Source organism: Rutilus rutilus, assembly GCF_951802725.1.
Source record: "Rutilus rutilus genome assembly, chromosome: 2".
NCBI lineage: Eukaryota > Metazoa > Chordata > Actinopteri > Cypriniformes > Leuciscidae > Rutilus > Rutilus rutilus.
In genome coordinates, this window is record NC_140210.1 from 52,156,851 (window position 1) to 52,171,483 (window position 14,633).

At 47.7% G+C, this 14,633-nt stretch overlaps 1 protein-coding gene across 1 annotated transcript in view; it reads right to left on the minus strand.

Moving 5' to 3' along the window:
• Positions 1-14,633, minus strand: part of LOC311283922 (hemicentin-1-like) — an 80,467-nt gene that overhangs the window by 25,927 nt on the left and 39,907 nt on the right. Inside the window, exons 5-8 of the mRNA XM_084398696.1 lie at positions 14,498-14,554; positions 2,824-2,898; positions 2,583-2,669; positions 2,332-2,409 (exon numbers count right to left, since the gene is read on the minus strand). Coding sequence (XP_084254822.1) covers positions 2,332-2,409; positions 2,583-2,669; positions 2,824-2,898; positions 14,498-14,554 — 297 coding nt within the window. The remainder of the gene's footprint in view (positions 1-2,331; positions 2,410-2,582; positions 2,670-2,823; positions 2,899-14,497; positions 14,555-14,633) is intronic.

Consider the following 14,633-nt stretch of genomic DNA (forward strand, 5'->3'; position numbering starts at 1 on the left):
CTGTGGATTGCTAAGCAGTTTTATTTTCTGCTCGAGGGTGTTTTCCAATTGTTGTTGCTGTTTTTTCTTGTGTGATGAATATGATATAATTATGCCTCTCATGACTGCTTTGCCCGATTCCCAAAGTGTTGATGGTGAGATTTCTGGAGAGTCGTTCATCTCCAGAAAGGATGCCCACTCTCTTTTTATAAGAGTGGTAAAATTGTGGTCCTCTAGGAGAGAAGTGTTGAAGCGCCATCTTGTAGAGGTTTTCTTCTGTGCTGGGTTGTTTAATGTTAAAGATACAGCAGCATGGTCACTGATAATAATTGAATGGATAGTATTTTCTGATATCTGTTGAATTAAGGAGTTGCTAATCAAAAAAAAATCTATTCTAGAGGAAGAACGGTGGGCTGAAGAGGCATAGGAATATTCTCTTAGCAGTGGGTTCCTTGCTCTCCAGCTATCGCCAAGGCCATCATCCGTCATATATTGTTTAATTACTTCTGATGAGTGACAAGTTCGTGTGTTACTGTGGTTGTGTGTACGGTCAAATGATGGGTTGAGAACAATATTGAAATCTCCGGCTACTATGAGGTTTGTGGAATTGTACAACAGAGAGAAGAGATTATGAAAGAAAAGTGGGTCATCATTGTTTGGAGCGTAAATGTTTGCTAGTGTAAAAGTTAAGTGATTGATTGATATATTGATGATAATAAATCTTCCTTCTGGATCTGTGTATGGTTTTTTGCATAATTTGATTTTCTTTGGTGAGTTTTGTGACTTGGGTGGAGAGGTGTGATACGGTTCTTTTTAGTTCAATGTAATCTTGCATTAGAGTTTCGATTTGGGATTGGGAAAATTCGAGACTAGCTTTCAGATCACGGATGTCTATATGGAGAAGTTCGAGCAGGGCCGGCTCTAGCCCTTTGGTTGCCCTTGGCGAGATTGAGTTTATGCTTTTATAATCACTGCAACACTTCAACAAGCAAATTATGACTTGAAGGATCAACAGTAATAAACTGTACATACACAAATGCTACAAAGAATGTTCAAGGATATTTACTAAATTAAGTAATAAACTTAAGGAAGAAGGAAGATATACTATAGACCAGCATATAGAGTATAATCAGAGACAATTTATATAAGAGACATGCCACTTCCTTAATCCTCAATACAACTATATAAGGAAAACCCATAACGGCAAAGATGGCGGTTGTATGCACATGTACCGCCCCTCCCGCTGAAAAGCCAATCATCTGCTTTTAAAAGTCAAGCCGGGAAACATTTAAGCCTATCGTCTGGTTCCACTGACGCATGCGCACAGTTGAGGTTTTGCGACAGCGGAGAGAGAGAGAGCCCCGGTCGCGTGCGTGCACTCTCTCTCTCTCTCTCTCTCTCCGGAGCCAGGCGAAAGTGTAAACAAGACTTCACCGTCTCCAAATTAAGCACTGTCTAGCTTTCTCTCCCCCGCATGCATATTAATCTAAATAAAACGACATTATGGTAAAAGGTCGGAAGACCAAAGTTTCATGTGGAGCATTCGGAGATTTTTTTTTCCTGAATTACCGCTGGGTGTGAATTATGCTAAAATACGTTGCCTTATCTTCTCTGAAATGCGTTCCGCACATTCAGCTGACATATAATTACTCTCTAAATAAACGAAAAAACCTATCCAGTGATGTAATGTTTTCTGTGTTGACACTAACCTTGTGGGATCTCCATGTCCTAACTGCTGGGATAATCACACAACCGTATGACACGTCCAATTCGCGAACTATGACTCTTTTGAACCGATTCATGTTAATGAATAGTTAAAACAACTGATCTATACAATACATTGTTATTACTGATAAAGTGCAAACCTGCTTATATTTAAATAATGGAGAACAATATTGACATTGATTATTGCACAACACCAGCATTCTGGATAGAGACGTAAATGAAGTTGGTGTCGTGAACCCTTGCGCATGCGTAGTAAAGTATAACCTGTGGGGAAAAAGGCGTTTTAAACCTTATTTTGGGGCAAAGTCATCAAACTTTTTCAGCGATTTTAATCATATTTTACTGCTGTTTCTATACATGCAGTTTTTATGTCCCGGTGACCAGTGAAAGTGCAGTTCTGACTCTCTGCCCATTCATTTAGATAGGAGCCTGGTCTTGTTAGTCCGAAATAGCTGCCTGGAGGCGTTGCCAAGATGGCGGCCGAGTGGCACGACTTGCCTAAAAGGACTTTGGTATAATAGACCAGTAGTGTTTGAGATTAATTAATGAGGAATGTCAATGTTTACTTGGAAAGAAGTCACTGAAGTTTTAAATTGTGGTTGAATAAACGGTATTCAAGGGTCTTACTTGCTTCAGGCTGAGTATCCCTGGTCTCAGTGGTCTGTGTTTCACTGGTGCCTGGAATGCTAGATGTGGCCCCTTCACCTGCAACAGCCAGATCAGTGGTGTTAAATTAAATTAGTGAAAATTACTAAAACTGTAGTTGAAATTAGATTCATAGGGATGGGATGTTATTGTGATTTCCATGTGTTTTCATTATCTTCTAGTACATATTGTCAGATGGTTGTAAGCTTAAATTAGTTATTCAAATGACTAACTTCCTTCAGGCTGCGTGTCCCTGGTCTCAGTCATCTGTCTTTCACTGGTGCCCTGAGTGCTTGATGTGGTCCTGGGTGTCCATTCACCTGTATACAAGCATATTGTATAGCCAGACAAGCAGTGAGTGAAATGATGAATGTGGTTGAACTTCTTTAAGAAAACAAGCTAACATGCTAACCTTTTTCTATTGTACTTTAAAGTATGGATGTGGCTTGAATAAATACTATTAAATAGACTCACTTGATGCAGGCTGTGTGTTCCTGGCCTGGTCACTGGTCCCTGGAGTACCACTACTGGATGTCCCTACTCCTGCAGCTGTATGTATTTAAACACAGAGTTCATCCTAGCTGTTCGTTAAACAATTGCATTTGGTCATTTCTACCACATAGTTGCATTGTACAAATACATTTTATCTCTGACCATGTAACTTGTAGTAGATAAATTACAATTACTACCACCACTACCATCCATCCATCCATCCATCCATCTATTTCTTCCGCTTATCCGGGGCCGGGTCGCGGGGGCAGCAGTCTAAGCAGAGATGCCCAGACTTCCCTCTCCCTGGACACTTCCTCCAGCTCTTCCGGGGGGACACCGAGGCGTTCCCAGGCCAGCCGGGAGACATAGTCTCTCCAGCGTGTCCTAGGTCTTCCCCGGGGTCTCCTCCCAGTGGGACGCGCCCGGAACACCTTCCCGGGAAAGCGTCCAGGAGGCATCCGGAAAAGATGCCCGAGCCACCTCAGCTGACCCCTCTCGATGTGGAGGAGCAGCGTCTCTACTCTGAGCTCCTCCCGAGTGACCGAGCTTCTCACCCTATCTCTAAGGGATCGCCCAGCCACCCTGCGGAGAAAGCTCATTTCGGCCGCTTGTATCCGGGATCTTGTCCTTTCGGTCATGACCCAAAGCTCATGACCATAGGTGAGAGTAGGAACGTAGATTGACCGGTAAATCGAGAGCTTGCGGCTCTGCTCTTTCTTCACCACGACAGACCGGTATATCGACCGCATTACTGCAGAAGCTGCACCGATCCGTCTGTCAATCTCCCGTTCCATCCTTCCCTCACTTGTGAACAAGACCCCAAGATACTTAAACTCCTCCACTTGAGGCAGGAACCACCACTACCATTATTACTAATCTATTAGGCTGCTACAAGGCTAAATAATGCTACTGATAACAATTAGTAGTATTAATGTGATGTGATTATAAAAGTACTAATTGCTAATAATAATAACAATAACAAAAACAGCAACAATAGTACTAGTTGTACTTTCAAAGTTCAGAGAGAGGATAACATGAAGGATCAGGTGTCCTTTCTCCAGCAGGTGCCGGCCTCTGCAAATATTGCCCGAGTGCATCTGGCCATGGCCAAAAAAAATAAAAATAATAATAATAATATTTTAGTATATTCCTAGAGGGGAACTGTACAGAAAGGTGAACACCACGTCAACACCACTATCAGCATAATGGTTACTGTGTGTGTATGAGCCTGCTAGTTATAATGAATGTAGAGTAGAGAGCAACTGTACTTTTCATAACTAGCATACATACGTTATCCGAAATAAACCGGAGGGTTTATTAGGCCGCTTCATTTTCTTCATCAGCGCGCCAGCAGCTGTGCACTTAACGTAACGTAACGTAACGGCAACCCTAGAAGGCGCCCGCGCGCCCGCGCCCCCAACATATTTGTCACCCTAGAAAACCGCCTAGTTCGCCTATAGCAATCGTCGGCCCTGAGTTCGAGTATGGCAAGTTTGGAGTTTATGGATGCGAGTACACTGACCTCGACTGTGGTTTCCTCGTCTATTTCGGTGGATGAATCCCGTTTGCGTATTTTCCTGTTTGGTTCTGACATAATGTCCAGATTGTAGAAATAGCTGTCGATGAAGTTGAACAGGTTATCCGGGTCTTGACAAGATTGGTTATCCAGTATAGTGAAAGTTGTTTTGATAAAATGAGTGAAGTTGATAGTAATCCGCTGTTTGCGTTTGCGTTCAGAGCGCTGCCATGTTGGTTCTCACCCACAGTCTCACGATAGTCTCAGTCTCGACACATCCTCCCTGATGGAAGTCTGATTCTCAGACTTAAGAGTCTGAATGCAGACTGGGCACTGTCCAGACACCAAACAGACCTAAAGGTGCCTGTGCTACTACCACAGACTCCGAACGAGCTTACCCTGGAGCGTGCAACAAACCTGTGACAGAGGAAAACACCAGCTCCAAGAACCTTTTCCTCCAAAACCAGTTAGTCACCATTTCTGGCCGCTCCACGCAATGCCCACTCAACAATGCGTGACTTGACGCAGAATGCCTTTAACACACGAGGCCTCCTCAGAAAGGGTTCCTAAACCCCATAGACTCTGAACTGCAAAGATCAGAAGGCACACAGCACGACCATAATGCAAGCCGCTGCTACAAAGTTCATAGTCAGCATAGGACATAGAACTTTTAAAGTAGATGAAAATGTGTGCTCAAAAGAAGCAGGAAGCTGCATTAGTAAAATTAGAATTTTACTGATTTAAAGAAAATCTTGAATGCATATGTTAGCCTCACGTGCCAACAGACTATGCACTGCTTTCGAACCATACAGACATTTGCCACCTTCTGGTTTAAATTGGCACTGCTGCATATTCGTTTCCATGACAATGACTTGTCACATGACATACTAACTTTAAATAGGGCATGCGTCACCCGACACCAGATAGTAAGCAAACCACCTGAGCTGCGTAAACTAACAAAACCTAGCGGCCCTTGGTTTAACTAATGTTATCCTAAAGTGTGCATTTGATCATCCCGATCCGAATAGGACGCAACATGCGATACGCATTTTGATCACTGGTTACTGGCTTGTTTAAATGCAGATAAAACGATAGCTGGAATTGACATCTCTACTAAAAGTGAAAAAGTCTTAGATTTTTAACTAGTATCTGTAATTTCAGCATTAAAGCATAAGTCTGTTTGACAAAAGAAGCTCAACTCAGCGGCATGCTGTACCGGCATTTATTATTCTGCTTGATTGGAGAAATCCAAAGTGCAGCATCTGTTTCTGACGAAGAAACAGTACAGTGTTATATACACGTAGACTTGGGTGATGCTCCCCTTTCTGCAATGTAAAGGCCTTACAAATTATTGTTAGGTTGACGTAATTCATCTAAATTTTGGCTGCATCTACAAGCAGAGCTACCTAGAGATCAAAATTGTTCCACTCGCTGAAAAGTCAATATTTATGCATGAGATGGACGTAACCTTGTATGCTTAGACAAGCTTCGACTTACAGCAAATCTATTTCCTTACCTTTTAAACAAGTAGAAGAAGTTGTTTAAAGTAAAGGAAAGAGTTACTCGAGTAAAATTGGCAAATGCCAAACCACATTTGCATTTTACTGAACGTAACATCTAGTTTTTGGAAGACTCAAAGTATAGGCGCCACATTTGAACTCGTTTAAACATGTATAACTCATTTAAAATGTGCAGACATTCTTCATGGACTGTTGAATTGCTCTGACATGGTTCCCATGACAACGACTTGTCACAGGAAGTGCAAACTCGTAACGTCATATTGTAAACAAATCAGCCTAGATGGCTAAGCTAACCTAACCTAGCGTCCGTTCAGCTTAGGCTAAGCTAAATAATAACTGCTACAGTTAGCGGTTAGCATCATTTACTTGAAGCCTTTATCTACAGCTTGTGCTGTGCACAGTGCAAAGTGATCTATCATACTTTTCCTTTAACCCCAGTCAGGGTTCTGATTTTTCACTTTCTCTTTCCTTACTTTCAATTCTTCCCAGCTGAATTTTACCGCCACTATTTTAGGAGTAGTCCTTGCTGAGTGCTGTCAGCTAAATTTGCAGTTACCTTGTAAATTAAATCAAAATTTAATTACATGTAAACTGTGTAGCTAGAGAAGAATTTTTATAGTCATGAGGATTTTCATCAGCATGTTGACTAAACTTTTGTAAGGACACGCACACAAGTGTCTTGAACACACAGCAGCTGTGACCCACTATGGAGTCTAGTCCAAGCAAATTCAAAGTTTGGCCACTCGTGCTATTGATTATTCCCAATTTCAGGTCATTCCTTTTGTCTTGATCACTTAAGCTTTTTTTTTATATATATATATATATATATATATATATATATATTTTTACTTTGATAATAATAGCCGTCAGCTATTCACATGTCCATTCTTTCATTTATTTGATTTATTTACATTCGTTTTATTTAATTCTTGTTCTAATGTGGTTCCAGTCCCCATAGGGCCCAGTAAGGAACCAGAGACACCTTTATTTGTGGTTTTGTTTATTTTCAACAAGTGCACTCATTTTTATGACCCTGCAAAACAAGTAATCTCAACGATTACTAGGGCATAACTATAGTCCTGAGGATTGATAATAAGCATAATCTGAATAGGAAAACTGTGTTTATTTTTTTGATTTCCTGAACAATCATTGTTATGATGTAAATGATCTTTGAAAAGTATATATAAAGTATTATATATATATATATATATATATATATATAATATAAAGTTACTTTTCTTCAGCTGACCAGCCAATTATGATAGTGTGTGTTGATTGGTGTTTATATTTGTTCAAGCTTGACAACCTTATTGCCTTTTTGATTACTTTGTAATATATATTTATAATTACAAATAAGTACAAAGATTACATTGTTAAAAAGGGATGCTTATGAGAGAGCATACATTTGAAACTGCTGAGTCTGTGAAGGGTTTTGATTACGTAATTTGCCTGCCTTATCGCATAACTTGACATCAACAATCAGCAAATGAATCTCAACAATAGTGACAATAAAATATTCAGATAAACAGATCAACTCTAAACATCCCAAAACAGGCTACTTAAAATCACAACAAAAGCGCAATTAAAGAAAATAGTAAGATCATTCAGCTGCATAATTTATTCATGCCTCAATGCATGCTGGGAGTCATCGATGTGTTTTGTTCCCTTTCGTGGTCACTCCGAGTTACGTCGGATGACGACGATTGGGGTTTCGCTTAGAAGCCTATCACCTTCGAGTATATAAAACGAGCCAATGGCAATGAAATGCCATGGGTCTGCGGAATTTGCATAGCGTAACTCCGCCCGCCGCAGGGGGTATATAAGGAAGTACGCTGCACAATGCAGACATGCTTTCGCTTCGGAGCCGAGAACTTCTCCACTCCTGCAAGCCAAAGATTCTGAGTTAGTCTTCTCTTACCTTCGAGACGAGCGAGCTCTCCGGTGTTGGTGTGACGGCGATTTCAGCGAGTGCACACTTCCCTGCTGATCTTGTCAGTGATCTGACAGTTAGTGTGATTTCTCCCTGTTCGCTTCAACATCCGCGGAGTTTTCCTCTCACAAAAAGAGCATTGCATGTGGCACGTCTTTTTAAAGATGTCTCGCCCGTGCACTTCTGGTTGTGGTCGCGATGTATTTTCTCCTGATGGGCACAATCTCTGCTTAGCGTGTTTGGGCGTTGATCACGCTGAAGCAGCGTTTGTGGATGATTCATGTTCTCATTGCGGGAACATGACCATCTCCATGCTGCGGTCGAGACTCAATGAGCTCATCAGAGCGAGAGTCCCCTCATCCACACCCCGATCTACGGTCTCCCCGAGAGGCTGTACTTCGGCTGGTGGCCAGGGTGACCTGAGGGTATCTGTGTGGGACAAACCGCCGATACGTCCACGGTCCACACACCCCTCTTCAGCATTGGTACCCGCGAGCGTGCAAATCGAAACCGCCGGTCCCTCTACGGAGGCCCCGCGCGTTTCGTTTGGCGTTCCACAGGAGGATGCAATGTCGATCACTGCATCACAAGGTGGGCATGAGTCCTCGGGAAGTGAGGATTCGGCTGTGTTGCCGCCCTCGGGCGTGCCAGCATTGCCCGAGTCTGATCCCGAGCTGACTGCCATGCTTTCCCGGGCAGCCGCGGCCATTGGGCTCGAGTGGTCCCCGCCGCCCGATCCAGTGCGCTCGCGGCTGGATGATTGGTTTTTGGGAGCGGCCGCTGACATTCGTTGCCGCCCAACCCCAATACCATTCTTCCCGGAAGTGCATGAGGAAGTCACGCGGTCCTGGAAGGCTCCCATGTCTTCCCGCGATCGTTCGTCGGCTTTCTCCGCCTTTCCTCCCCTCGATAGAGCTGATGCTTGTGGGTACACTGGGATTCCCACGGTTGAACGTTCTGTCGCGATGCAGCTGTGTCCGGCAGGCGCTTCATCACGTGGTGATCCTAAGCACCCGTCCAAAGCCTGTGGATTCTCGTCCACTCTCGTGGCGAAGTCTTACAGTGCGGCGGGACAGGCAGCTGCCTCTTTGCATGCCATGGCCATTCTGCAGGTCTACCAGGCCCAGATGCTTCGTGACATGCACGAGGGCAGGACAGACCCAGGGCTCGTTGATGAGCTGCGCGCCGCCACCGACCTCGCTCTCCGAGCGACGAAGGTGACCGCGCGCTCCCTGGGTTTGGTGATGTCCACAGCTGTGGTCCAGGAGAGACATCTCTGGCTGAACCTGGCTGATATGTGTGAGCCCGAGCGGACTCGTCTGCTGGATGCTCCCATATCCCAGGCCGGCCTTTTCGGCGGTGCGGTCGAGGATTTTGCCCAACAGTTCTCGACCGCCCAGAAGCAGACTGAGGCTATCAAGCACATTCTGCCCCGACGCTCTGCTGCTCAGCCGTCGGCACAGAATCCTCAGCCTGCTCGCCGCCGAGGGCGCCCTCCCGCGGCCGCCCCTCCCGCACGGCCCCAGCAGCAACCTTCACCCGGGCCGCGTTGTGGAGGGAGCCGCAGGCAGGCGCCACAGCCCTCTCCAGCCCCGCCGCCCGCTAAACGCCAGGCCGAGCGGCGCTCCTGAGACGGGCTGCTCAGGGTTGGCTTCAATTCTGTCCCAGGAGCTGGTAGCAGGGCCACTCCTTCCCCCGGTGGAGGGCCGGGGGAGAATCTTTTGTTCTCCACTCCCCGCTGCTCGTCCAACGACGAGCAGTACTTTGATGTGGTTGAAGACAGAATTGAATTCCCCAATCCTGAGCCGACAGAGTCCGAGGGCCGCAGTGCGCGCCACCCTCGGGTCCCGCCACTGCCGCCCTCCTCTGTCCCAGAGGTGTGGGATGACAGCACGCGCCGCCCACGGGCCGCGCTCCTCTCATCCCCCTCTGTCGCCAGACCCCTGCCAGAGCACGCCCCCGTGGGACGCGCGCCCTCCCCTGGCCTCCTCTGGCAGGACGCGGTTAATGACCGTGCCCCCGCACAGGGCCGCTATGCCACCCTCGCCGGTGCCGGTCATTCCGCCTCGCTGCCCCACCGACGGTACGTCTGTGGTTCGTATGACCCCGCTGGTGCACTTTCTGGAGGCCTGGCTAGAGCTTCCCAGACTGTCCCGCTGGGTCGCGAGAACCATCAGGCTCGGCTACGCGATTCAGTTCGCGAGATCTCCTCCCCGCTTCAGGGGAGTCCGCTTCACTATGGTCGGTGGCAATGCCCCTGTCATGAGAGCGGAGGTCGCCACCCTGCTGGCGAAGGGTGCGATCGAGATTGTCCCTCCAGCCGAAATGAAGTCCGGCTTCTACAGCCCTTACTTCATTGTACCCAAGAAGTCCGGTGGGTTACGGCCAATCCTCGACCTGCGCGTCTTGAACCGCTCCCTTCACAGGCTGCCATTCAAGATGCTCACGGCCAAACACATCCTCCAGTGTGTGCGGCCGCAGGATTGGTTTGCAGCGATCGACCTGAAGGACGCCTACTTCCATGTCTCCATTTTACCTCGACACAGACCGTTTCTACGGTTTGCTTTCGAGGGGCAGGCATACCAGTACGCGGTTCTCCCTTTCGGGCTAGCCCTGTCCCCTCGCGTCTTTACGAAGGTCGTCGAGGCAGCCCTTGTTCCCCTCCGGGAACACGGGGTTCGCATCCTGAACTATCTCGACGACTGGCTGATCCTAGCTCACTCTCGAGACCAGGTTTGCGAACACAGGGACCTAGTGCTCCGGCACCTAGTCCGTCTGGGCCTTCGGGTCAACTGGGAGAAGAGCAAACTCTGCCCCGTGCAGAGGATCTCTTTTCTCGGTATGGAGATCGACTCGGTCGCCATGTGCGCGCAGCTTACGAGCGAGCGCGCGCAGTCACTGCTGACTTGTCTTCGTCAGTTCGAGGGCAAGAGTGCGGTTCCACTGAAACTTTTTCAGAGGCTCCTGGGGCATATGGCATCCGCAGCCGCAGTAACGCCGCTGGGATTGCTTCATATGAGACCGCTTCAGCTTTGGCTTCGCGATCGAGTCCCGAGGTGGGCATGGCAACACGGCACGCTCCAAGTCCCAGTGACTCCAGCCTGCCGTCAGACCTTCACCCCGTGGGCGAACCTCAGTTTTCTACGGGCCGGAGTGCCCTTAGAACGAGTTTCCCGGCATGTTGTTGTATCAACAGATGCCTCCAACACGGGCTGGGGCGCCATGTGCAATGGTCATGCTGCCGCGGGCTCCTGGACAGGACCCCAGCGCCTTTGGCATGTCAATTGCCTCGAGTTGCTGGCTGTACGTCTCGCCCTGCACCGCTTCCATGCGCTGCTCAGGGGTCAGCACGTACTAGTCCGATCAGACAATACCGCAACAGTAGCGTACATCAACCATCAAGGTGGTCTACGCTCCCGCCGTATGTCGCAACTCGCTCGCCACCTCCTCATATGGAGTCAGAAGCATCTGAGGTCGCTTCGAGCCATTTATATCCCGGGACACCTGAACCAGGCGGCCGACGAGCTGTCTCGAGTTCGGCCTCTCGCTGGAGAATGGCGACTCCATCCCCGGACGGTTCAGCTGATTTGGGATCAGTTCGGCGACGCACAGGTAGACCTGTTTGCCTCCCACGACTCGTCCCATTGCGACCTGTTTTATTCCCTGACCGAGGGCACGCTCGGCACGGATGCACTGGCGCACAGCTGGCCGCGGGGCCTACGCAAGTATGCGTTTCCCCCAGTGAGCCTTCTTGCGCAGACCTTGCGCAAGATCAGGGAGGACGAGGAGCAGGTCATTTTGGTTGCCCCGTATTGGCCCAACCGGACCTGGTTCTCCGAACTAGTACTCCTCGCGACAGCACCTCCCTGGCCAATTCCTCTGAGGAAGGACCTCCTTTCTCAGGGACGGGGCACCTTATGGCACCCTCGTCCCGATCTTTGGAACCTCCACGTGTGGCTCCTGGACGGGACGAGGCAGGTTTGAGTACCCTACCACCTGCGGTGGTGGCTACCATCACTTCCGCTAGAGCATCGTCCACGAGACATGCCTATGCGTTGAAGTGGAACCTCTTCGTCAACTGGTGTTCTTCTAAACATCAAGAACCCACGAAATGCCCGATCAGTGTCGTGCTTTCCTTCCTGCAAGAAGGGTTGGAGCGAAGGCTGTCTCCCTCCACCCTGAAAGTGTATGTTGCCGCCATTGCCGCACATCACGAAGCAGTTGAAGGTAAGTCTCTGGGAAAGCACGACCTGATCGTCAGGTTCCTGAGGGGAGCGAGGAGACTAAATCCTCCTCGTCCTCCCCTCGTTCCCTCTTGGGACCTCTCAGTGGTTCTAACTGCCCTGCAGAGTGCTCCCTTTGAGCCTTTGCAATCAGTGGAGCTTAAGTTCCTGTCAATGAAGACAGCGCTCCTGGTTGCATTGGCCTCCATCAAGAGGGTAGGGGACCTGCAGGCATTTTCGGTTGACGAAGCGTGCCTGGAATTCGGGCCGGCTGACTCTCACGTGATCCTGAGACCCCGGCTTGGATATGTGCCCAAGGTTCCTACCACACCCTTTCGAGACCAGGTAGTGAACCTGCAAGCGCTGCCCTTGGAGGAGGCAGACCCAGCCTTGGCACTGCTCTGTCCAGTACGCGCCCTCCGTGCTTACGTAGACAGAACGCGGTGTTTCAGGACCTCAGACCAGCTCTTTGTCTGTCATGGTGGGAAGCTGAAGGGAAAGGCTCTCTCAAAGCAAAGGTTATCTCACTGGATAGTGGATACCATTGCTTTGGCATACCAGCAGCAAGGTCGTCCGTGCCCCCTTGGTGTGAAAGCCCACTCCACACGTAGTGTCGCTTCCTCTTGGGCTCTAGCGCATGGCGCCTCGCTAACAGACATTTGTAGAGCTGCAGGCTGGGCGACTCCCAACACATTCGCGAGATTCTATAATCTCCGCGTAGAGCCAGTTTCTTCTCATGTACTCGCTTCAACCAGCCGGTGCTAGATTCTGCTCAGGTGTCTTCGCTTGCTCGCCATTCCTCTCCACGGACGGGATACGTGCGATTTTCTTCTCAGGTGAGTCTGATAAGCTCTGAGTTTCCTCCAGCACTGGTGACGTCAACGCCTGAGTTATGCCAATCTGCCATAACGCAGCTTTTGCGCTTGACTAGGTGCCTCCATGTGCATGGTCCCCCCTCTGGGCGACCCCCACATGTGTATTCCACTGTAAGTCTCCTTGTGAGCGTGTGTCTTTCCCTTGGCAAGCCACCTTGCCAACCCTGGGGTTTAAAATTCCACCTGCGGCTGGACACCCCAGTGATTCTCCATATGCATCCCTCTGGGTCATATGTGTATTCTAAGTCCCCCCCATCAATGGCTGGGCATGATTGCATATTTCTCTCTGGAGATATGCTTCCCAGTGTACCTTGGTATCCCTGTGTTAAGTAGGACTCCTTCGTTCGTGCTAGTCTCACAACAGGGAGCTCAGACTTACGCAGGGCACTGGAAGACAGCCGAGGTGGCGTGATTAGACTGGAACCCCAATCGTCGTCATCCGACGTAACTCGGAGTGACCACGAAAGGGAACGTCTCGGTTACGGATGTAACCCTCGTTCCCTGAGTGGGAACGGAGACGTTACGTCTTCCTGCCACTTCCGCTGTACCGCTGAAAAACGCCTGGGGCCAGTCTCGGCTCCTCAGCGAAGGCATGTCTGCATTGTGCAGCGTACTTCCTTATATACCCCCTGCGGCGGGCGGAGTTACGCTATGCAAATTCCGCAGACCCATGGCATTTCATTGCCATTGGCTCGTTTTATATACTCGAAGGTGATAGGCTTCTAAGCGAAACCCCAATCGTCGTCATCCGACGTAACGTCTCCGTTCCCACTCAGGGAACGAGGGTTACATCCGTAACCGAGACGTTCTCTGCTGGCTCCCAGCATGCATTGCGGCAAAAATCTATTTGTTGATTGTCACCATTGTTGAGATTTATGTGCTGATTCTTGATGTCTGTGTGTCTGAATAGTACATATGCTATTTTTTTTTTAAATCTTTAAATTTCTTTATAATAACCATTTACAATAACACTGTTAGATCTCTTGCTGTTGTAACTGTGTGTTAATAAAACACATTTGTTATGGGAAAAATGCCAAAAGAAAATAGATCAGGTGATTTTTGGAAACTGTTGATCTATTGGCCTGAATCTCTGATCTCATCCAGTGTCTAAATTTTGAATATATGGTGATGTGTTGATCATTTGTATTTTTGATTATAGTTGCCCTGTGATTCAACAGCATGAGATCCAGTAGTGTTATGGTAACTATTTATTATACAGACATTTATAGTATATACATTTATATTCTACATCTGGCATGTAAGCCTGATGAAAAATCAATGTTAAGTTTTTCTTGATTCAATGTTGATCTGCTATCAGGGATATAGTTCTTTATAATTATAAACACAACAAGTACTGTTTTTGACTATGAAGTGTGGCATATTCAGAACTACTGTACAGTGTGAATGACAGCCAGACACACCTGAGAACAATCTACAGGTTTCATACATTTCTACCAAAACATTTCCATGACTTTTGAGGCAAATATTCATATTAAAATCCATGTTCAAATTTACCATAGCATATCTGTAGCCTACATAGATTAGAAAACATTCATAAAATAAGCCAATAGAGACACAGTGTGTAACATTACCAGGTGAGATGGTCACTGGTGTGACAGTTGTAGAGCTGGTGTTAATGCTGCCAGTGTCTGTAAGTTTGGATGAATAGTGATTAATGAACAGTGACACAAATATCATGAGTGTGTAGAAATAGCTCATGTGAATATA